The 23,891-nt window shown below is 40.5% G+C and overlaps 1 protein-coding gene across 1 annotated transcript in view; it reads right to left on the bottom strand.

Moving 5' to 3' along the window:
• Positions 1–2,362: 2,362 nt before the first annotated feature.
• Positions 2,363–23,891, bottom strand: part of ELAVL4 (ELAV like RNA binding protein 4) — a 96,362-nt gene continuing 74,833 nt past the window's right edge. The window contains 5 exon segments of the mRNA XM_050977424.1: positions 2,363–2,690; positions 6,912–6,950; positions 8,344–8,569; positions 8,916–9,069; positions 18,965–19,068. Coding sequence (XP_050833381.1) covers positions 2,363–2,690; positions 6,912–6,950; positions 8,344–8,569; positions 8,916–9,069; positions 18,965–19,068 — 851 coding nt within the window.

The raw sequence follows: 23,891 nt of genomic DNA on the forward strand, positions 1-23,891 counted from the left end.
AAAAAACATTTACAATACTTTCCCTCAGAAATGATCTAAACTAGCAAGGTTAACATGAAGTCATTCATTATAACTAAAGTATACAACTGCCTGGTCCTAAGAAAGATTTTTTAAATTATTATTATTATTCAGATAGTAAAACACATCGTAGAGAAAAGATTCTGACATGCCTTCCCCACTAATGCTTAGCAAATGCATCAAAACTTTCCCAGCAAACTGCGCTCATTCATAGCAGATGATGTATAAAGGTTTCCCTGAACATTGAATGAGTGTTCCTTTAAACTAAAATCTAACATTGTTAAAGTAAAAAACTGATAAAATTATGATGCAGCCTTTGCTTTTAGTTATTTGTCTACTACAAAAGTTTGCCTCTTCAGTGTGAAAAAACAATACTTAGTCTACATGCAGTTAGTGGGTATAGCATGGAAAAAATGCACAAAATAAGCACAAGTTATAAATAACCATAACGTTTTATTACCATTAAGACTAAACTTGTATTGAAAAGATTTTATATAACAAGACAAGAAAAGCAATAGCAAATTTAACTATCAACTAGATTATGCATAGCGAGTAACTGTTTCTAGTACTCAGGGAAGAGCATGACCCTTTTTTGTTTTAAATATATAACCGTACAAAGCACAAACATACTAAAATGATCAGTGCACTGGACATGGGAGAGCACCCCCTCAGTCATTTTGTTCCCTTAGCTCTGTTTTCCCCAATCTGAATTACATTAAAATAAAGACCCAGTTGTTTTCTTTTCTACTGTGCAGTAAGAAAAAATATTCACAACAAACATGACAATATATCAAACAATATTTCTACACAAGTTACCTTGATACCTCTGTCACTTAAGTATCATAAGAAAACATTTTAAGACATATACAAACAAAACTAGCAAAGTGTTACAACTTATAATAAATTAACCAAAAGAAAAAATAACTTTATATATATATATATTTATATTATATATACACATACACACACAACAAAATGACACAATAATATGCTTCTTCCCATAGTTTAAGTAAACAAATAAGTAGACTAGCCAAACTAGCTATATTTGATTTTGGCCATATGCATCACATCGGCAATTAAATAAATAAGTGTTTCAAGCAACATAAACAGTGTTCCAAATGTGCCAACACAGCCCAATTATATTAGCTTGGGCTATAAAGTGAATTTGAAAATTCTTAACAAATTTAAAGCAAATGTATTTTTTTCTAAACACATTACATTTAACTATGATACTAAGATATGTAAATAATTTTGTAGCACCTACTGCTCAAACCAAGGAAGTTTTTGATCAAAAAATTAATTTTTTTAACTTTTGTTCTGCTGATATCCCATACTGATGACTTAAAGAAAAACCGTCTTGCAACTCATCTCCTTGCTTTTGGGTTTTGACTGTGGGTAACTGCGTGCCTGGGAAGAACACTCTCCCGTACTGTATTTAATATTTTTATTACATGCTATGAAAAGATACGAAGATCATCTGTTTGTAGCCCATCCTTCAAAAAACAATCTACTAATCCAGTTTAAAACACACATCTTGATCTCTAAAAAGTTACCAGTGCAGTATGAACATGACAAAGTTGTCAATTTCCCCTAAATTAGCCAGTCAAAATATTTTTTCTCAAATCCAGATTCTCTTGTAAAAATTCTTTATATTTTATAAAAATAGATTTTTCTTGAAACCCATTTTCAGCAAAGAGACCACCTCTTTGGCAACATTGTTAATGTTATTTAAATTGTTATGTCATCAGGTATCCCCCGTTACCCCATTCCCTAACAGAAGACTGTTTAGTTCACATGATACAAAAGAAAAAAGGAAAAATAAAAAAAGTTGCAAAATTATGTTCTTCTTTTTGCAATTTTTATTGTTCCTCTTTAATTTGTGTGGGGGGTTTACCAATCTGATTCAATCAATGTTTTGAAAAAACAGAAAAGAAAACAAAAATCTTTTTTTTTTCTCGCTTTTAATCCCATTAGTTCGTAAAAATTGTTTTTTGTTTTATTATTTTTTCAAATGAGTGAATGGTCATCTTAAAAAGACCCACCTTCAAGGAAGGTAGTAAAACTAGCTGGCCGGGTAAAAATCCCTGCACATTGTTATCTATGTATATTATATTCAACAACGACAGCTATGAAAGAACATTCAATGCATCAAAGGTTTTTTTTTTTCTAAGCATTATAAAATCCTTTCCTGTTCCTCACAGGATATCCAATGTTTTAATACTTAGGCAACACTGGCTTATAAAGTCCATGGTTGAATATAAGCCTTGAAGAGTTTTTTTTTTTGTTTTGTTTTGTTCGTATATATATTTATATATATATATTTTAGTAAGTAAGGATATGAAATTCAGGATTTGTGGGTTTTATTGGTTTTAAAGGAAACTTGCAATACTCTGTCTCCTAAACGGTATCCATTAAGGCTGGCAATGGCCATGGCAGCTTCGTCGTAGTTGGTCATGGTGACAAAGCCAAATCCCTTGCACTTGTTGGTGTTGAAATCACGGATCACCTTGACATTATTGACCGCTCCAAAGGGACCAAACAACTGCCACAGCACGCTCTCATCCGAGTCGGGGGACAAGTTGTAGACGAAGATGCACCATCCAGTCCCGGTGTGACCAGGGATATTCATTCCCACAAGGCTCGTCATACCATCAATTGTGATCGGAGAAAACCTACCGAGCAAAAAGAGGGGTCTATTCTAAATATATCTCTTGGCACGAACTATAGGGCTCCAAGACTTGAAAGTAAATAAGCCAATGGCACTGAAGGTTCTGGATCCTGTCCCTGGAAGATGACCACAGAGCCACCCTTGCTCTCTAACTCCTGCTGAAGCGGAGGGGAGCTGTGCTAAATAAAATCACCAGATCTGGGCATAAAATGCATCTCCCTCCGAGGACAAGCCCTGCTTAGATGTGTACAGAGAGCTCAGAAAAGAAATGCTTGAGGACAATCTGAGTCAGAGAGGGCCTGCACACACTGTGATAAACAGCTCATGTAAAAAGGGCCTGTAGAAATTTGCCACTTATTTCCAGCACAGATATAAGTTTCAGGACAACAGATCTAGTGCTTCATCTCCTACTAGTCTGCTGCGAAAAAACCCAAGCAAACTTCAAGACCTATTTTAAAGATTAATAAGAAATGCCTTTGTCAGGATTCAGCTGTAACAGTAGCTTCTTCAGCTAAAAATACTATTATAGAGAGATGTCTCTGAGTGGTAGGTTTTATTTCTCCTCTTAACATGGTCCTTAATTGACATACACTGGGGAAAAAAATCCAGGTAATAAAGAGTCCTAAAGCCAGCCACATATGAAAGAAGGTTTATGCAGCAAATGTAGAATAAGTAGAACATAAATACAATTAATGAGCACATCACTGATACCTTCATACTGTGAGGCTTCATTTCCATGACAGGCTTTAGGTCCTTCAAAAAGTCAATGCAGGGACTAACTCCCAGAATTCAATAGAGCATCCAACTGTTTCTCCCTCACTGTCCCTTGGGACTTTACCTCAAATATCCCAAGAGAGCAGATAAAGCCAGGTGTTTATGAACACAGATCCAATCGTGGGATAACAACAGCTGGGCAGGATCTATAGAGATCATCTGATCAGCCTCCTGCTCTCCAAGCAAGGCAAACTTCACAAATGAGACCTGCTGCTCATGGCCCTGCAGAGGGAAGCTTAGGAAACCTCCAAGGACAGGAACTCCGCTCCTGCAGCCCCTGCTGCAGGGCTCCATCCTCACTGCAAATGAGTTTCCCTTATCCTCAAGCGGAATGTCCCCTGCTGCAGCCTGTCACTGCTGATTCTTGTCCTCCTCCATCTGACCCCGCAAAAAACTTGGCTTCACCTTCTTTCTAAAGCCCCTTGTAGGCAGCTGAAGGCAGCAGTCGGGCTAAACTCTACATTTGCCTTCCCCAAATTTCAGCGTGTTCCTGCAGCTCTCCAAGGTCTCCCCAGTGGCAGCCATGGCCAGCAGCAGTGACAGCCCCTGCTCCTCACCAATTTAGTGTCACCCACTAATGCGAGGAGGGCGCAGCGCAGCCCATGACTCAAGTTATTAATGGAGATGTTAAGCAGTATCAGCCCTCAGGATCAACATAATTTTCCTTTCATCAGTGTGGAAAAAAAATTGACATGCTTTCTGAAGCTACACTTTGGGATATGTTTTAAAATAACAACTGCACAGAGGAAACGTCTTGAAAATCCAGTTTCACGTGTACCTTCAATATGATGAGTTTCAATACCAGAATGGAATAATAATTCCTCAGGATTTTCTGAGCGATGATTGAGGGAGCAGAGGGAGAGACTCTGTTGCTGAGCGAGTTCTTGTGCTCTCCAAAACTTTTTACACTTGTAATAATTTCCACATTTCGCAGTCTGCACAATGTTATGCAGTGTATATTAAATAACCATAAAGGAAACTACACACTTGATGGTTGCTCACTGTTCTGTTGATGCCTGACGGCACTTTTTATGTATATTCAGGGAAAAAGAAGACACTTGGAATATACATCTTGAGCTGAGGATCATCACTGGGGTGTAGCTGTGCTGTAAATGAGCAGCTCACAAATGCTCACAGCATCAGATCCTCAGGAAGGTTTGCAGACAGTTTATTAAAAATCCATGGCAATTTTCCAACTCATCTTCACTTTTTCAAAACCTTATCTGGATGCATTTTAGTTTCTTTCCCGCACAGTGAAACCAGTGACATTATCAGAACAGTTCAGCACAGAAAGGCTGGACAAGGCCAATTTCTACTGCTCCTTCCACTGCAGGTGGAAATAAGGATTGGAAATAAGGCACAGCCAGGGCTTGTACAAGCCAACAGCTTCAGCTCATTTTGAAATCTGGAAGATGAGACTTCAAGCCCATTGCTGGCCAGTGCTGACTGTGCCAGTAACATACACAGGCCAGCAAACACTGCATTTCTGGAATGTTTAAATTTAATGGGAAACACAACACTGAAGGACACACCACGGTCTAAGTAAGGATGAAATAAAACCCATACAACGCAAAGCCGCGCGTCTAACAATGCATTATAAGGCTTTGCATTTTAAAGAAATGCTGCCCTGATGCAAAGGGTTAAAGTTTCCTACAGTTCACTGAAGAGCAGCTTTTCCCTGGAAGCCTTTAGGAGCTATGCAGTTTTCAACTATTTATGTGCCATGAGCACAGCAGCTGCTGTAAATCCAACAAAACATGCACGAAACTGGTGCAAGTGTATTGACACAAATACAAGATCACCTATCACGTAAGGAGCTTTGCTTCTAGCATGTGATCTGAAATTAGCCTCAATAAAACCTTTTTTCCACATCAGCATGTGTCGTTTTCCATCAGTACCACACAGTTAGCACAGGGAGAACCAATCTCCTGTTTCTGAAGCAGCTTCAGAAATGATCAGTGTGGTATTTTTTGTGACCCTGCACCTACAAATTCAGGTTTTGCTAGTGCAGGTACAATTGCCAAGGTTTGCTGAGAGGAGATAAGAACTAATTTAAGATGCCTGCAAAATGACTTTGAGCACTGCTGTGTTTTTAGAGTAACACTGCAGACAATGTTGAGAAAGCAGATGTATAACCTATAAAGGCAGGTAATTGCTCTTTTCCTCTGCTCAGGCTAGGCCCGTCCTGCACCACACACCAGCCCAATTCCAGCAAAGGAGCAGCAGCAGCAAAAACCCAGGGAAGCCTCCCAGAACAAACCCATCCTTCTGACACAGACCTGCACCTGGACAGACACTCGACTGGGAGTGCTTCCATATTTCTGACAAGATATCAAGGAACAAATAAGGTGGGAGAGCACAGGAGAAGGGCTGTGTGGTAAAATCAGGCAGGGGGTTCTGACTCACCATATCCCCATCACCCCTAGGATATCCCGACAGCACCAATGTGCCCGTGAGCACCAGCAGTGCTGCTGCTGGGGAGAAGCTCTGGATTGACTTTCCTCTTGGGAGTACTCAAGAGTTCAGAGCTGTACTGAGTTACTGAGGGGTTAAACCCCACCTTACTGTCTGCCACTAGCTACTGCAAAGATATACTTACCATACCTTTTTAGAGGATGAGCTTCAAACAAAAGCTCAAGTAAATTTTCAAGTGTGGTGAGCAGACCATTTCAGAAGATTAAGGAGTACTTTCTCATCTTAATCTGGACATTTTAGGGCAACATCAGGAATAAGACTACACCTTTGTTTTGCTGCAAGGATCACTTATGCTGATGTTGCCATTAAAAGAAACACTAACAACACATCATCTCATTTGAGCTACCAAACATACTCATGGAAGAGCAGAAATGTTGACAGATCAGCTGAGCTTTCACACATGCGTGCACATACAAACACACAGCTATTTTAAACAAACAAAAAAATAAATTTCAAGGACTGAAAAAAAAATTCAAAGTATTAAACCTGTAACAAATAAAACTTTGGGCTGATTGAGGTGCACACAGCTGTATTTTCAAGTCAAACTTAAGATGTCAGATGTGGGAGAAAGATGGTCTTAACTGTGAGAAACAACAGCAGCCGAATTCTGATTTTTGACTTAAATTTTCCATTATCAGATCAGAGATTTGTTAAAAACTCAAGTTAGTAGTTTTGATTCTGGCAAAAGCACCACTTAGCAGAGCAACTGTAATTTCAATGCTTGTAGCTGTGGCACCTAAACCATTTCAGAAGCCCACCTGTAAATAAAAAAAGGTTGAAAAACCCCACAGAACTTGTATGTGAGGCCTTTAAAGTAACAAAACCAACTGAAGTCCAAACTTAAAAAGAATTTGACATGCTGGTGGAAGAAAAGAAGGGATAAAAAAAATAAAGTTAGTGAATTAAAAAAAAAAATAAATTGTAGCACCAATCTGTGCCAACACGGACATCTGGCAATCTGTGGAATTCTAATTACCTCTTTACGCCATAGGCCATATTAAGCAAATTGTCCAGCCTGAAAAGAGAAGGAGGGTCTTTGGGTTAATGTCTCACAGATGGCAAGATCGCTCAATGGAACTATTATTAATAGTGTTCCATTTTCAAAGAAGAAACGTTCAACAAGTTTCCCACACATCTAAGGAGCCTAACAACTCCCGGCTGGCTTTGTTAAGTCTGAGGTTGTGCTTAAATTTCCACCAGAGCATTTAAAAGCCTTTTTTAAACTTGTCTACAGTCTAGAGAAAAGCTTAACCTCCAGAGCTTGGTTTTAAAAAATGCACTTAGGATTTGTCTTTTTTTTTAATATTTCAACTTTTTTTTGGTAATTGAACTGCTCGCCTTATATTTACAGTAATTTAAAAATAAATTATTAAGTCCAAAACAGCTGGAACTGGCAAACTTTGTGATAATCTGCTTTAGTATAACACATTCTCCCCATTTTATTATATATATTTAGCATTAATCCTTCATGACATGTCAATCTAAATTGACCAGCAAATTTTGCACAATATAATCATCTGCTTTCCATGGCAGCACAATAAAGTCCTTCTGTCCATGGAATGATTCAGTGATAACCTCAATGGACACAGCTGCATGCCAAAGACACAAAAACAAGTGTAAATTTAATGTATCCAATGACTGACTTTTTATGATCTTTAATTCATTAGCACTTTTCATCACTGACAAACTAAAATATAATTTCTGAATAATTCTCTAAAGCCAGCGTGCAACTCAGTTATGCAAATATGTCCAAGTTTTTTTTCTTGAAGGCAGACTTTTTTATTTGAAAGCTGGGTTGCCTGAGAACTATTAAGCATGAAAGTAATAGGAACATCACATATTGCTAACTCTGCCTTATGCATCAGATGGAAACAGTGTATTCAGAATGCAAAGCATAAAACATCCCCAAAAGCATCTGAAGCCTCACACCAAAGACTAATACAAGGGCTCTTTATACTAAGAGCAGATATCTCAGGCTAATAAATTTAATGATACTCCTGCTGACTGGGACAGACTCAGCTTTTTTCCTGCTACCAATCCACTGTCATTAACATCAAAGTCTAAGCTGCATCAAAACTGTAGTAATATAGCAGAAAATAAAAGCATTACCCAAAAAGAGAGAAAGAACAGGACAGTCACTGCTCATTTGATTACCAGAGTAACTCTATTCTGTCCTCCCTTTTTCTATAAGCCTTCATGAGATCTGATTGTACAGTACTTCAGCTGTTTTAGTAAATACAACATGACTACTGCTGTCAGCAGATTTTCCTCCTCATTCTCCAGGAAAGAATATTTAATTTTACAAACAAAATCAGGTCAGCCTACGCAACTAAAGCATATTTTCCTGCACAGCACCTGCCCCACATTGTTGTTGCTGGTGGAACTTCAGTTCTTTTCCAGGTAATTACCTGAATCTCTGAGCCTGGTGGTGAAGTGGTCCAGGGTAGCGTCTGTTGGGAGACTGATACAGCTGTGAAAGGAGTGCCTGGCTTGTTTTCTGGCTGGGGTTATTGGCAAACTTCACAGTAATTGGTTCTGTAGCACCACTAGGCTTCTGGCCATTTAGTCCCTTTATGGCTTCTTCTGCCTCTATTCTCTTATCAAAACGGATAAATCCCACACCTCGAGAAACCCCTGGGAAGCAAAAATATGTGAAGAGATGAATATTCGATGGAACAGCCTCATTTATGCAACGAACAAACTGAACGCTGGGCTCGACTTCACACAATAGGTGGTATGCAAATTAAGAAAAGTCCTGTAAAGAAAAATCCTCTTCCCAATCCCAATGATTTTAAGTAAACAATATTCTGTATTTTGATAGTCCCTCATTAAAGAGGCAGCAGTTATACCTCTAGTTACATTTATAAGGAAACAGGCACTGCATTTACCATGAGAAGTCAAAATCCAGCTGCAGACATTTGCAATTTTGCCACTTCCAAAAAAAAACCCATGCACTTATCAAGAAAAGTTTTCTTTTAACCTGTGACTTGATCAACCAGAATCCGTGAGGTGATGATGCGCCCATATTGTGAGAATAACTGCTCTAATTCTTTCTGGGTCATGGTTTTGGGAAGGCCGCTGACATACAAGTTCGCATCCCGGATGGAGGCTGAACTTGGACGGGCATACGACACCTACGGAGAGAAAAGGAGAGGAGCGTTAGTGAGCCGCAGCCACCCTGGGCATTTCGGACAGATAACGTTCTGTTCTTTCACAAGACATAACCCTGCAGTTCAGACAGGACCTGTTCTGTGAAACCAGCAGAGCCAGGAAAGGCTGGAGGAACAAAGGAAGAGCTGCAGAGACCTTAAAACAGACCCAAGGCCTCTGAAGCGCAGTGATAAAACACCCATTGTTCAGAGGCGGGTTAACGCGCACCTTCCCACGCACGGCGCTCTGAATTTGCCCCCACGGATGTGGGTGTGTGGTTAATTTGCTGTAGCCAGCCCTGCACAGTGAAGTTCCTGCATGTTTTTCTTTCCCCCCTCCAAGTGCCTGAAACAGATCAGGTTATTTGCGGAGCGATCTTTTGTGCTCTCTCTCTTTGTGTTTGCATCCTGAGCTGGCAAGATCTGTTCTGGATGAACAGTAAAGTACTGGTGAAATTAGACTAAATGAACATCTGCTCAGGGAGCTGTAGACTGACACTCATTGTCGGATCTGCAATTTATCACGAGAAGTTCCCTTGCATTATAAAGCCCAGAATCAGACCATAAAATATTATGACCAAGCAAACAAGAAAATCTAGCTGTGGCTCTGCGTGTGTGCTGTTGGAAAATTACTAATTCAAGCCTCTTAACTGCTCTTCTACCTATGAATCAGATTTATAATTATAATAGGTGCATAAAAAGCCTTCTGCACTTTTAAAATAATATATACATTTAGAATAAACACATTTAACATAATAAAAACACTTCCTGGATAAAGCCTCATGGCAAATATTCTGCACAGATCATGAATTTCTTTGCAGCACATCTGAAAAAGCATTGGAACCCAAGCTGAATATTCTGCACTTCATTCTGATTTATTTCGATATAAACAGATCAGTAGTCTCCTGCATTATGTCTTAAAATGTGTCTAGGAAGGAAGTGGGGGGGTTCCCATCACGAATACAAGACATTCGGCAATTGTCTTCCCCTCTTCCCGAGCCTCAGCCTGAACACAGATGATGTCAAATGGATGTCTGTGTGTTTTATGTGTCAAAGAGTTGTCTTTATGCGCTCCACACCTAAAAATAGATGTTGACTCAACACAGAAAATTATGTTAATGACTAATATTTGCTTCCACAATCTTCTCTGCATAATAGCAGACAAACTCTAAAGATGCTAGATTTTAAGGTTTTTGGCAATTTCTTTATAACTTACATGTTTGTCCATAACCTTTTAAATCTAACATTTACAGAGAAGGTTGGGGAGAGGAGGTGGAAAATTCAGGGAAAGAAATATGAAATAGAGGGTTGATAAAACATTTGCATCAATGGAGGCAAGCTCAGGCACACAGCACAAAGGCTCAAGCAGGCACAAAAGAGGAGAAACCTTCAGGTGCTGAAACGAAGAAGGATGTTGGGGTAGGAAATATTTTGTGTCACAGCCCACAACTCCTGATGGACCCAGGACCAGAACGCACATGGATGGCACCACTTGGCTTTTATGTAACAAGGCTCAATCCAGACCCTGGGGACGCCAGGGATAATCATGGCGCTTTTTCCTACAGTTTGGTTTGGTGCTGGGGCCTTTGGAAAAGCAGACTCTCCCTCCCCACTCCACAAATGCCTCACCTTGAGAGGACACTGTAAGAGTTCAGGCATATATAGTTTAACCTACTTTAGGAATAACAGCTTAAAAAACATTTAAGAGCCTCTCTGGAGTGAGGGTAGGGATCTTACCTATTCCTCAAAACTGAGAGCAGCAAAATGAATAAAGTTCCTGGGCAAACAGCCAGGGGTTTCCTTTGGGTTTCTCACTCTGGCACATTCATTAACCAAATGCCACATTACAGGGAAGATGAAAAGTATTGGGATATGCAAAAAAACACTACTTCCCAGAGCAATGAGTGCCTGACATTTTATATATACATACACTTCTACTTACAGAAGGCTCTCTGCTCTCGTGGGCCTTGCAGACTGGCAGAGGAAGGAGAGGCTGCTCACACTCCCAACCCTCCAGTCACAGCACATGTGAACACCTATTGCTGCTCAGGTCTAGTTTTTATTTCCTCCTGCAATCAAACATTCAGGCTGCAGGGGAGCCTGAGCCAAAGAAAGAAGCTGCCAAAAGCAACTCAGCCGTCTTTAATATCAAGGAGAAAAGGTTGTGGAGCTGAATGGACTCAAGGCTAGTAATGTCAATTATTTATCTGCTTTTGAATCTTTTTCATCTTCCCTCTGAGGTCAGCCAATGACAAATCGATCGGTTAGAGTGTGCCATCCTGCTTTCAAGCTATTATTCAGTTAGTGCTGAGGACGGGATGTCTTCCCATGTGTGAGCTATCAAAGGAAGAAATCGCCCACCCTGACCCTCCATCACACCAGAAGCTCCTTATGCTGTGTGAGTTAAAATGGGAGCAAAAACCAGCTCCCATTTTATCCCTGCAAAGCGCTGTGTGAGGACGCTACATTAATTCTTTATATTCACACTCAAAAATGATTTTTTTTCCCCCCCTTCCTTTGCTCACGGCAGTGTTAGCACCCCTGTAATGAAACAGAACGTTGAAAAAGAAAAGAGTATGAATTCCTTGTGGTGGCCAGGATTCCAAATAATGAGCTAGAGAACACCAAACTACTGTTTGACCCAGGCATTTCTCAGCATTAAATGTTTGTCCGCTCGTACAACGGCTGAAGGTCGAACCGTGGTGTTGGATTTCACTGCGTAAGATCATTTAGGAGTTCTGCAGTCAAATTTGCAAGGAAGATAATAAAATATTGTACAATTCATTTAATGCTTTGCTGGTCTCAGATGTTAGTTTCTATAAATACATATATAATAACTATGAAAAACATTTAATAGAACATTTCTCATCTGACATTGAGCATTAGCCTGTGTAAGGGCTTCTCTTCATAATAAACAGCTGTCTCCAGAGGCTGCACCACTGTTTCCCAACACCACTGCAGCACCAGAAGGTCCAGCATTTCATATCTTCCATGGCAAAGCACATTTTTCTTCAGGTGCACAGAAAATATCTCCAAGTAATTATCTTCCCTATTGATTTCCTACCTGCTTTCCCATATAGGAAACTTTTTGAAGAATTACTAATCTCGGTACTCTTCAGAACATAAATTGAAGTGGTCTGGCCTTCCCAAGCCAGAACCCACAGCAAAGGCACCCAGAGGCATGAACGCATCCCATTTGTCTCCTGGAACAAGCAACAGCAGCCATTTGAATGCTGCCACTTAACCACTTTGCTGCTGCTCCCTGTAAGAGAAGCCTTCCACTCGTGTGCTAATCCTGGACTTCTCAAACATCCAAGTCCATTTTGAGAAGCCTCCTTGTAAAATTTAACTCCGGTCTGCTATGAAGAGGAGCTGCATCATCCTCTCCTTGAATGATATGCTCTGCCAGCACAGCCACCCTGTCCTGAACACATCTGAGCAGCAACCAAGCAGATAATTCAGCAGACACCGACCTTCTCCGAGATGTGTCTGTCTGCATCTACCATTCCTCACCTGGAGAATGGAAACCATGCAGGAACCTTGAACCAGGGTGCAGTGCAGACACCCAAGGACCACCAAGTCACCCACCCAGGACACCTCTCCAGCCACAAGCAGCTAAGGGGCAGTCAGTGTTAAATGACTCCCTTTCAGAAAGTTTTTGGAACATTCAAAAATATCAGACTTCTTGGTGACCTTAATACAGAGACTTTGCTTTGTCCTTTTGTGACTCTCCACGATTTCTTGTATAATTTTTGGGGTGAGTCACTTGGCTTTTTTCTGCCTGAAGTCCAGTTTAAAATGGGGACAAACCTTCCCTCACCTGCTACCCCTTATCCCACTAGTACAAACTGGAACAGCTTTAACACAACCACTCAAAAGCCTCACACACATAAATAAATCACAGTCTCACTTGTTTAATGCACATCCAGAACTAGAAGTAAAATCTGCTTTGCACCAGTGAATGGGCTATGGCAGAAAGAGACATTTCCCCACAGCCACTTCCAGACCCTCAACTGTGTCCTAATTTTGTACAAAACCAGATTTGAGACATCATCCTGTGAAAGCTCTGTGCTTTGTCAGAACAAGCAAACACAAAAGCCCTCTGGTCCAGAGGCTGAAGACCAGGATCTGGAATACTTTCACATCTATCTGCTCTGTCCTTTCTCTTCCCTAAGCCCTTGGCTGGGGGATGGAGAGGAGTGACGATGCACTTTACTGCTGAGCGATTCAATGCCATTTAACAGAGATTAATTATAATTGCAGGTACAATGGTCTATCCCATCATTTCAGGAAAGACATCCATAGATAATAACCTAGGAACACTCTTGGCTGTATCAAGAGCAAGGCTAAGAGAAATAATTGCTCTGGCTCTGTGGAGTGAAAAGGACTCACTGGCAAAACCGAGGCAGTAAAACAAGAAATCCCAGTTAAGAGAAGATGCATGAAATTAAGAGGCAGAGACTCTGGTGCCTGCTGAAAGCAGCAGAACCAAAACTGAACCTTCAAATGCAGCATTGAAAGGTCCCCTCAGCACCAGTATCACTGCAGGCACAAGGAGTGGAGGAGGGTTTGTAAACAAGCACTATGAAGTCCAAAGAGTTACACTGACAGAAACTCCTAAAGAGAAAAACAGGAGTGAACTTAGTTGAGGCTTTCCAGGTCTGCAGCATCTTTCAAGTTTGTGGTCCAGGACTTGATTTTGGGGAGCAGCAGCCACAGCAAATGGCCCCTCTTTGACTAACTGTGAGCTACCATGAAAGAGAACAAGCAGTTAATTTTAGATGGAGCTATAAAACAGCTACATCCCAAATCTGCAGTTTGTGCCTGTAATGTGAGTTTTCAGGAAAGAGGAAAAAAAGGGGTCCAATGCACACAAGACACTCAAAAATGCAGATCCCTCCTTGCTGCAGTCCAACATACTCAGCTACTCCCAGCACCTTCCAACACCCCAGCCTTCCACCTCTTCCTCCTTGCAGAGCATCCAAGTGCATCTCCTGTGCCTTGCCCTGATCTCTCTACACACCCTCTCCTTACCATCCAGCCTTGCACATCCCATTTCTTCAGAGGGATAGGAGGCTGCAGGCAGTGCCCAGCAGGCTCAGTGGCCCTGGGGAGGCTGTGGAAGAGCACAGTTGGAAAACACCGGGTTTTGGCCGAGAACTGCACCAAGGGCACCCAACACCAGAGCTCTGCTACCATCACTCTCAGCAGCCCAGCACTCTCTGGCTGTCACCCAAACTGTGTTGAGCTTCCCCCACTCCTCCCCAGGAGGCTAGGATGGGGTGCAGGAGATGCAGTCTCTTCCCCAGCACTCCCTGCTGCAATTCCTCCTCCTCTGCCCAGCACAGCTGGAAGGCAATCTTTTTGACAAATGACTTTGTAGGACAGAGAAGTCTGAGGCTGCTGTTATTTGGTTACCCTACAGTGACAGGATGGTTTGTAGTTTTGTGGACAATTACAAGAATTAACATGGACAGATTTAGAGCCCGAGTTTTGTGGAAATAGCTGGCATTTTGAAAAATGCCACAGAAACCAAGATAAATAGGAAGATCTTTCAGCAGTAATGCTACTACTTTATTTTCAGAAAAAGCAGCATTACTTTCTCCCACAGCCTTATTTGCTGTATTTTAAACTAGGACCATCCAGTCCTACTGATCCAAAGAGGAGAGTAAAGCAGAAATACAAAATTTCATGCTATTTATTCACTTTAACTGAAAATTAAAAGAATTAGAAAAAGCCTCTGAGCACAGAGGAATCATCCGTTTAGTATTTTACCATCGGATAAATATGATGGATTTAAAAACTGGAGGTTATCAAGGGCTCAGAGAACCCAGATTCCTTCTCCCCTCTCTGGGGACATCTCCCTTTGCTCCAGCAGGGTCACAGCATGTACCTGCTCCTGTGAGGGAAGGAAGAAGCAAACCTATTTCTCAGGCAACAGAGAAAAAGGAAGAGAGGGGTGGACAAGACTGCACTTCAGGGGGTCACTGGCTCTTTTTAGATTTCCAACTTCCTTTCAAAACTGTTCTGCCCTTGTTCCAATGAGGCCAGGTCACCTGAATCCCCAAGTAAATTGTGAAACGCTTCCTTTGCATCCTTTCAGGCGTTGTCCTTTTTTCAGGGCAAAGCAGCAGTTTAAACAATCTGTACCCCATGCATCACACATCTTATTTTCCTTCTGATATTTGATGCAACTGAATTGCCAGGCAATCTTCAACAGCAGCAGTGACCTTTCATATGCTTTTATGGATGGGCAAATTTAATTTCTAAAAATAGATTCAATTTCTGGAATATATATTTATTTCAACACACACTGTCTCTTCCCTCACTCTAAACTGTTTTGCAGAATTATGTCAAGCTTTAGCTGTAGAAATAAAGTGAAGCTTTTCTCTCTCACAAGAAGATGATGCTGCTATGAAATGGTGTAAATAAAATATGCACTATGATCAGCTGAGGAGGAACAAAACGTGTATAACCTATTACCACCAAACACAACTCCCTCCAATGCTTTTCCCCAACAGATATTCTGTAAATCGTCACCTCTCAACTTTGACTTGAAAGGGCATCATTGACTTAAATAAAATGCACATAAATATTTTAGCTGCTGGAGTGAAAAGGGATTATTTATCATAACATGACTGAATAAAAAGAACATTTCTTCAGTTATTTTAGTCCACACATCAGAGCCGACTGTGCCTGGCTGTTCTGCTGATCCTGCTATTAAGCCAGTTCCTCCTGTGACTGCATGGCTGTTTTGCAAGGCATCAAGAGAGAGAGAACATTAAGCTGCCACAAAAACGTTACAGAAGTGAAAAGGACAGCATCTCGGGCCACATGCATAAAATACGTATATTATTTTTAAACAGGAATTAAGCTTTGTGGGGTCAAAAAATGAGTGCAAATACAACTCCCCAGAACCACCTCACGCTCAGCCTAGGTGCAAGGAACAGCAGAGCCCACGACACAGATGGGACAAAGCCAGCAGGACCACAGTGACCTTGGCAAGCAGAAGTAATTTGCCACTGTAAAGGGCTTTCACAGATTACTCATTTCAACTTTCTTTCCATCAAAACAGCTTCCAGAAGGCAGCCAGAGAAATTCCACCTGGAGGACTGCAGCTACCCAACATACATGGACAGGGGCCAAGGTTCAGCCCATCCATCAATAAGATATTTACAGATTGATTCTGAAGCAAAAATCCCAGCCACAGTAAAGAAGAAAGCAGAACAAAGCAATCTTCAGTACTTTTCCAGCTCAATGTTGTTCTACTAAATATTTTTTAGTCTACGAAGCTGTGTGCTACTGAATTCATTTCTAGCTGTTCTCTTGAGAGGTTTTTTTAATGCACCAAGGGTGCATTTTTAGTAACTGTAAAGGGCATCTGTAGCTAAAGTAATTGAGTCTGATAATTAAATATAGTATCTCCACAAGTTTAAATACTTCAGCCTTACAAAGAACGCCAGTGAGATGCTGGAAAGGAGCACGTGGGGGCAATGGGCAAGTGAGGAGGTTCAGCAGTGCTGAGTACTGCTCCTCATCACCTTGAAACCCTTTGGAAACCAGAGATGTCTCCAGCAACACAAATGCCACTGGCAGCACTAAATACACCTGATTTATCCCTCAGCATGAACACTGGGAAAGCTCCATCCCCACTGCACAGTACTAGGGAAAGCAGACCTAATTTATCAGGATTTCCAGAAGTAAAACATAATTAAAAATATAAAAAAAAAAAACAAGGGGGTAAAGGTAAGGTAATCACATGTGATTCTGCAATGAAAAACTGGGTTGGAAACTACTGATTAGATGTCCCTGGGGCCAAAACTTTGGCATAGAAGGCTCCCTTGGGTTCATTTTAGGCACCTGCATAAACCCAACTTTATTTAAAAAATCCCAAACCCTTCCTCCCAGCCACAGCAGAACTTAGGCAGCTCCTGTGCACGTAGATTAGATCAATCTCTTTACTTATTATTAAATTTTAACAGCTTTCAAGAGCCCCCCCCCCCAAAAAAAATGTCCTTTTATTCTATGTTAGTCTAGAAGCTATTAATAAACATGCAAACCCCAAAACAAACTATTGAATTTATAAAATTTATACTGAATTAAAAAAATGTACCACAAATATGATTTTACATAGGAAGTTCTCAGATAAGTCTTCCTACAGATGATAAAAAAAAAACCACAATGGTTTAATTTTGCATGTGAGAAATGTATAATAATACTAATAATAATTGGTGTGGGTTCCAGTTTCTGGAGGCCTTTTACTGCATGAGTTTGCTGTAACCTTGAAATATTACAAATGTAATAGCATTGCTCTGGTTCACAAAAAAGAAAAACAGGGGCAAAGCAGCAGAGGTACTTAGGGACAAGAAATGCAGTCCTTTCCTACAGCTAAATAATGTTCAAAATATACATGTGCTGCATGAAAAACTGATCTAGATTTTTCAAGTTCTACTGAATTCTTAAATAAGCATTTTCAAAATATATTTTCTCTGATAATGTGCCTTTAAAAGCAATTTGGAGAGCAACTTTTCACTGTAAGTGGAAACTGCTGAGTCCAAGCCTGCATTTCCACCTGCAGCAGTTGATAAGATGGTAGATTTTGCTGCCTTGCCTTACATATTCCTGTAAGTGTTTCCATTAGCTCTACAAAACCATGCTGTGAGCATTTTGATGTATGGCCCACATGCCTATCTGTGGGATGGAATCTGCATGGTCTGAGGGAGGTTTGGAAGCAGCCTTTCCTCTGAAATCCATGCAGCTGCTCCACCACTTTCATAACCCTCAGCTCAGCACTTCTGCTCTCCACTTGTCAAACATCAGGGGAAAAACTTGCTTGAAACAATCCTTAGAAATACAACAAAATCCAAGAAATGTTTTTGCTTTAGGGAATACCACTTTGTCCAAACCACAATCTTCAGCCAAACTGCCAAAACCTACAGTATTGGCTACATTACATTGTATCTTTTTTTTTGCAAGATACAACATCACTGACATTACTTGTACCAATATTCAGTACAGTAAAAATTCTATTTTTATATTAACACTTTTAGCTTTGAAATACAAATTAACTACAGAAGAAAAATTAAGAAAATGGTGCAAATCAAAAGCCAGCATTCAAAAAAAAAAAAAAGATCAAAGCAGTTTCAGATAATTTGAATCTGATCTACTGTTTGCTCCTGTTCAATTTTTTGATTCACATCCCTTAAGCTGTATTATTTGTCAGAATTTGGGATTTGGAAATCTTCTGTAAGCTGTTCCAGAACAGCTTTATCAGCCATGCAGCAAAAACAGTGACACTGTAGAAGCTTGCTTTTCTTGTGAGACTACTTAAGAAGGTCATTGAATAACTAATGGTCTATTACAAACAATGAAATAAGAGACTTTGGTGGGAAGCCTCCAGCTTTTAAAAAATAAATCAAATTAAGGATGTGGAAATTGAGAAAAAATTTTTTTGAGAATGACATATTCTAACTTGAGGGAAGCATGCTTTCAACACACAATAATGACAGGAATGTCACTACAGGAGAACTCTGTGACAAAGTATTTCCCATGAAAACATAAGGAAACATGTAACTTGTGAAAACACCATCAGGTACTTCACCTGTTTATGGATAATGGTATCACTCTGGCTGCTCTATTCTACATTTAAGCCTCACTGTCATGCTTTAAAGAGCTTCCTGTTACTTTCCCCTCTCTTTAACAATAGCAGCAATTTTGGAGAAGAGAGATTTCATCTTCTGCATGTCCGCTCATTGTTCCAAGGAGGAGCTCGTTAACCCCCTTACAATGGAGAATAAAATAGTGATGAAATTGCCAGAAACAGTTCCAGCTACTTTCTCCTGTTCCTGAATTGAGCAAAAGGCATTTTATATTGTCTTACCTTTATGGTTTTGGTCTGGAGTCTGAGTCCATTTAAAGTGTTAATGGCTTTCTCTGCATCCTTTGGATCAATGTAGTTAACGAATCCATACCCTAAACTCTGCCCTGTTAAAACACAAGAAATAAAGAAAAAAGGGACTCAGTATTTTTCAGCACAGGAACAATTTCCAATAGCGCAAGCACAATATTCTTACGCTGTCCATTTCACCCCTGCTTTCCCTTACAGTCTCCATGCTGTTTTTCACCATTCCTTTTTCTCCTTAATACAGGGGGAGCCATCAGAACTTTAAACTGCTGCTCTCAAGATCCTTCTGTAAGAAGCAGAAGCAGCAACTCCTCACCCTGCCTCCCCCAGGAGTTTACTGCAAAGCCTGTATGAGGCTTGACAGCAACAGAACTGTAATAGTTTTGTGCTGAGCTCCTAATAAATATAACTGGCTGACCTACCAGTAACAAGGCCACCTCTTAAAATTAAATAAACACACACATATAATTTTGCTGCTGTTTATAAACAAGTCTTGAAGTATTTAAGCCGCAAAATTAGGAAACTGCATTTTTACACTAACCTTGAAGGAGCTGAGGAACAGAAAACCACCTTTTCATCTCTTTTTACTGCTCAGTGAGCAGCCAGTAAATAGGAGAAGGGACAGCCCAAATTGCAGCCGGGCGAGGGACCACATTAGAGCTCCCCTCGGAGCATTTGAGATGACAGCAAACCCAAACAGTGCAACAACTGCTGCTGTGCACGGGATGGCAGGAGGCCACTGCAGCAGCCAAAAGCCTTTCAACACTTCTTCTTGCCCAGCCAGACCTGTGTGTGTGTTTGCAGCAGGAACAGACCCGGTTAATAAGTGGGCTAAGTGACACGGGGCTGGAGAGGCCGTGCTGGGGGCACTGCAGGGATCACAGACACACACAGGACTGTGGGGCTGCACAGGGCTGGGAGAACCTGCTGCACAGGGATCTCTTCCCAATTCCCAAGCAGCAGCTTTGCAGCACCAATCCTATTAATGCAACGTGACAGACAGCCGCTGCCAGATCCCTTCCTTCCAGCATCCTATTGAACTTATTTTGCATGTTTGGAAAACACAGCTTTTTTTTTTTTTTTTTTTTTTTTAGGCACATGAACTCAGAAACACACACAGATAATCACATTTCAAGAATCAGTAAGCCCAAGCAGGCAGGTGAACCATCCTGTCAGGCTCCCTCTCATACACCCGTCTGTGTATCTGGGGCACAGCAAGCCAAAAAACCACCTGTCCCTCGGCACTGATGTGCAGGGGATCAAAATGCTCCTGCTCACAGGCAGTGAGAAAGGAAACATGTGAAAATCCCTCCCCAGGAGAGGAGCAGCATTTGTGGAGATTTCTAGCCACGGGAGCAGCAAGCAGCAACCCAGCTCCTGCTCACCAGGAGGAAGGGGAGGTTGGGAAGGCAGCTGCACACCAAGTGCCTTGATGTCCCCTGGAGGCACAGATCCTGCCTCCCAGCACAAAGCTTTGTTTCTTTGTCTCCTGGACTACAAAAAAGCATCTGTGTGTTTCTCAAAGTCAGACGCCACCAAAAATACAGCGTTTGCTGTAACACAAATACAGGGAGCGCTTCTGTCTTACGAAATCAGATCAAAGCCCTAAAAGCTGCTAACTATGCAATGGAAGACTTGAAAAATCCATGGAAACACTGCAGTTCATGCCTGAAATGCCCACATGCAGACGAAGGAGAAGAAATGGCTGTTTTAACATACAATACAGCCAGGGAGCAATTCCATCCCATCAATTTAACTTCAGAAAAAAACTATAAAAACATACTCTGTCTTCCTGGAGAGCTGAACTAATCTCAGCAAAAATATTCTTACCCAAGTTACATGACATTAACCAACAACGACCTGAAGTCTGGCTGAGCACAAAGCCTGGAGCAAAAATACTGTAAAGATACTTTCCCTGCCATGCCTTCTGCTTGCCTACCTGAGGTATTTTATAAAGCCCCAATCCCTGTGCCTCTGAACACATAAAATCTTTAATACATTTAATCCTAAACAATCCTAGGGAGAGGGAAGCCATTCCCTAGGAAACAAACATCTTTTTATGGGGAGGAAGGAGACTACAAGGATCAGAGCTTGGATAACCTGTGTTTGTATCCTTTCCCTATTAATCATTTCTGGGCTTCAAAGGTACATGGAAAGCAGGAGCAGCTGATGTGAGACTGGGATTTATGGCCACTGTCTGATCCTGGGCTTCCATGTCCAGCCACTGCTATTCTCAAGGCCTCTACAAAGTATACACTGCTTTTCAACATTCTCCCTTCTGTAAGTACTTACACAAGAGAGACCATGGACAGCAAACCCACAGACAGCACTAGCAGTAGGAAGGGGAAATAAATGGCAATACAAGAAAATAATGAGATCATAATTACACAACTTTTTTTTGAGTCCCCCAGTAACTTTCCAGTTATTTAGATACCATCATCTCTCATTCTCACTACCAAGTGGCAATGGATAAATATATTTTCTCCAAGGTGAAGGATAACAAATACCAAAATGAATAAAGCTGCTCTTGTCTGCATGCAGGACTGCAGAACCTGGCTTAATGAAAACTATTACACTGTCATACCATTTTTCTTTCAAATAACAGGTCTGCAGAAACAAGATTTCTTCTTGTTAGCGTATATACTCCTGGACATCAAGAAATATATGACATTTGTAACAGGACTGCAGGCCTGTTACTCAGAAGCATTTGGTTATGAATTCATATCCCACTGACTGTTGCATTAGCTGTACTGTACTCTCACAAAAAAGGGTGAATGCTAAGAATTTTGAGCACTGAATTTCTGTTAATTCAATTAATACTCCTTTTATCTTAAAAACTCTCAAACTCTACACCCTTCATCCCAGCTCAGTGCAGTTGTTTCCATCAGCAAATTCCTTCTGCTGCATCCTGGCATAGCCCTGACTGTACCAGTGAAGCTGAAGGGAAAAAACCTTCCCATTAAAAGCTTTCCACTTCAGGAGTGTATTTTGTCTGGTTACTTTGTATTTTCAACAATCTCACCTAAATATTATCATGTGTTTGAAAACTGACACAAATGCCCGAGTTTCAAAAACTGACAAGAAAATTGAAAAGATTAGTTTTTGTCTGTGAAAAGCTTTATGATGACTGTGGAAAACAAAGTTTTACTGTGCTAAACATTTACAGTTAAAAAGCCAAAAAAATTTATACATAGAGCTAAAAACATGAGTTTCAAATTCCTCTCAAGAGCAATGTACCTGATGTCAGACAAAACAGACTCCAGATATGAAAGAACTAAAAATTGTTACAGGTGAAGAAAGGAAAGGATTTCTTCCAAAATACAGTAAACAGTATGAAATTCCCTATTTTCTTCATCATGTGCTCTTCCTGCATGTTCTCCAAAAGGGTAACACTTCTTTGGACACAATCTGGCAGCACAAAGCAAGCAGCTGGACCTCTCAGTGGGATCCCACACAGACACTGTAGTTCATTCCCATGCCACACTTCCCAGGAACAGCACTGTAAATAGTAAATATTTTCTGTGATTTGGAATCCAATAGTTCATCACATGCTGTGATTCAGTAGGTCAGGCAAGAGATATTTCTAGATGATCCTAAAACAACACCTTGTTATCTTGCTATTCCCACTGCTCTTCCCAAGTGTTTTCTCTAGCAGCAGAAAATGGATAGTGGACCTCCCAGAATCTGGTAAGGAATAGGTCTAAAAATGAGCAGTAACAGGGTTAGAAGTTATCAAGAACTTGACAGTCCTAAAAAAACAAAACAGGCAAAGCCAAGCCCAGGCTGGAAATGTTCATGTTTTGCCTTTGAGAAAGTTCCATTTCAGAGCTGAAAATTACACTTAAAACAAGTAATGAGAAAGAAGATAGAAAAAAAAAAATCAATTCACTCTGTATCATTTTTATCCAGACATCCAAAAACCTGCAACTGTGAAAAAGGCAGTTTTAAAGACCTGCACCTTCCTTTACTTCCTCTGTAGGCCAATCTACATTGGCCAATTCCATATTTATGTTAAGAGGTAAAGGGAAAACACAGAAAAACCCCTCTAAGTTAGAGCAGAAATATCATAGAAAACCAATAAAAAAAAAAGGCATAAAACCCCTCTAGTACAGGTTGGAATAACAAAACTTGGGTTTTTTTTTTTTTTTAGGTTACTGAAAAAAGATCCCTTAACACTCATTCTGACTCACCAGGAGATACTAATAGTAACAGCACAGAGACAAGAGGCATTATGTACACCTGATGGAGGATCTGAAGATATACCCAGGTGAATGCTAAACAGGAGCTCCTGAAGTTATATATGTCTAAATGAAATTATCTGGATTACTTGCAGAGAACAGACTCCAAAATAAAGGGGCTAATGGCTCTCTCTTGTGATCAACAAAGTCCAGGAGCCTGGAGGAAAAAATGTTTGCACTGGAATTCAAAGAGGGAGGACTGGACAGCCCAAGTACTTACAGGTCCAGCAGTCTAATGCTGAGCAAGGCAAATATGCAGAATATTCAATACTGAACTTGATAAAAAAGAATTAGTGAGGGGTAATAAAATCAATGTCAATCAAATTAAGTCTATGGAAAATAGATTCTGTCAAACTGAACTGACAACCTTCTTGATGATATTACAAGTTTGACCTATAAATTTTAAGAATACCATTAAATCAACATGGATATACTTGGTCTTCTCTAAAGGACTTGATTTGGTACTGCTTATTAATTGACTCAAACAAAATTAACAGGGCACACATTAAATAGATTAAAAAAGGCAACAGATCTCTTACTGGGAATTGTGAACAGGAAATCACGAGAAAGATGCTTTCCTCTAGGTCTATCTCAGGAAACAGATCTTGGCCCTAAATTGTTTCTTTCCACCAGTAAATGGAAAAAACCCAAACTCCTTGCTTGAG

Source organism: Serinus canaria, chromosome 8 (assembly GCF_022539315.1).
Source record: "Serinus canaria isolate serCan28SL12 chromosome 8, serCan2020, whole genome shotgun sequence".
Classification (NCBI taxonomy): Eukaryota; Metazoa; Chordata; class Aves; order Passeriformes; family Fringillidae; genus Serinus; species Serinus canaria.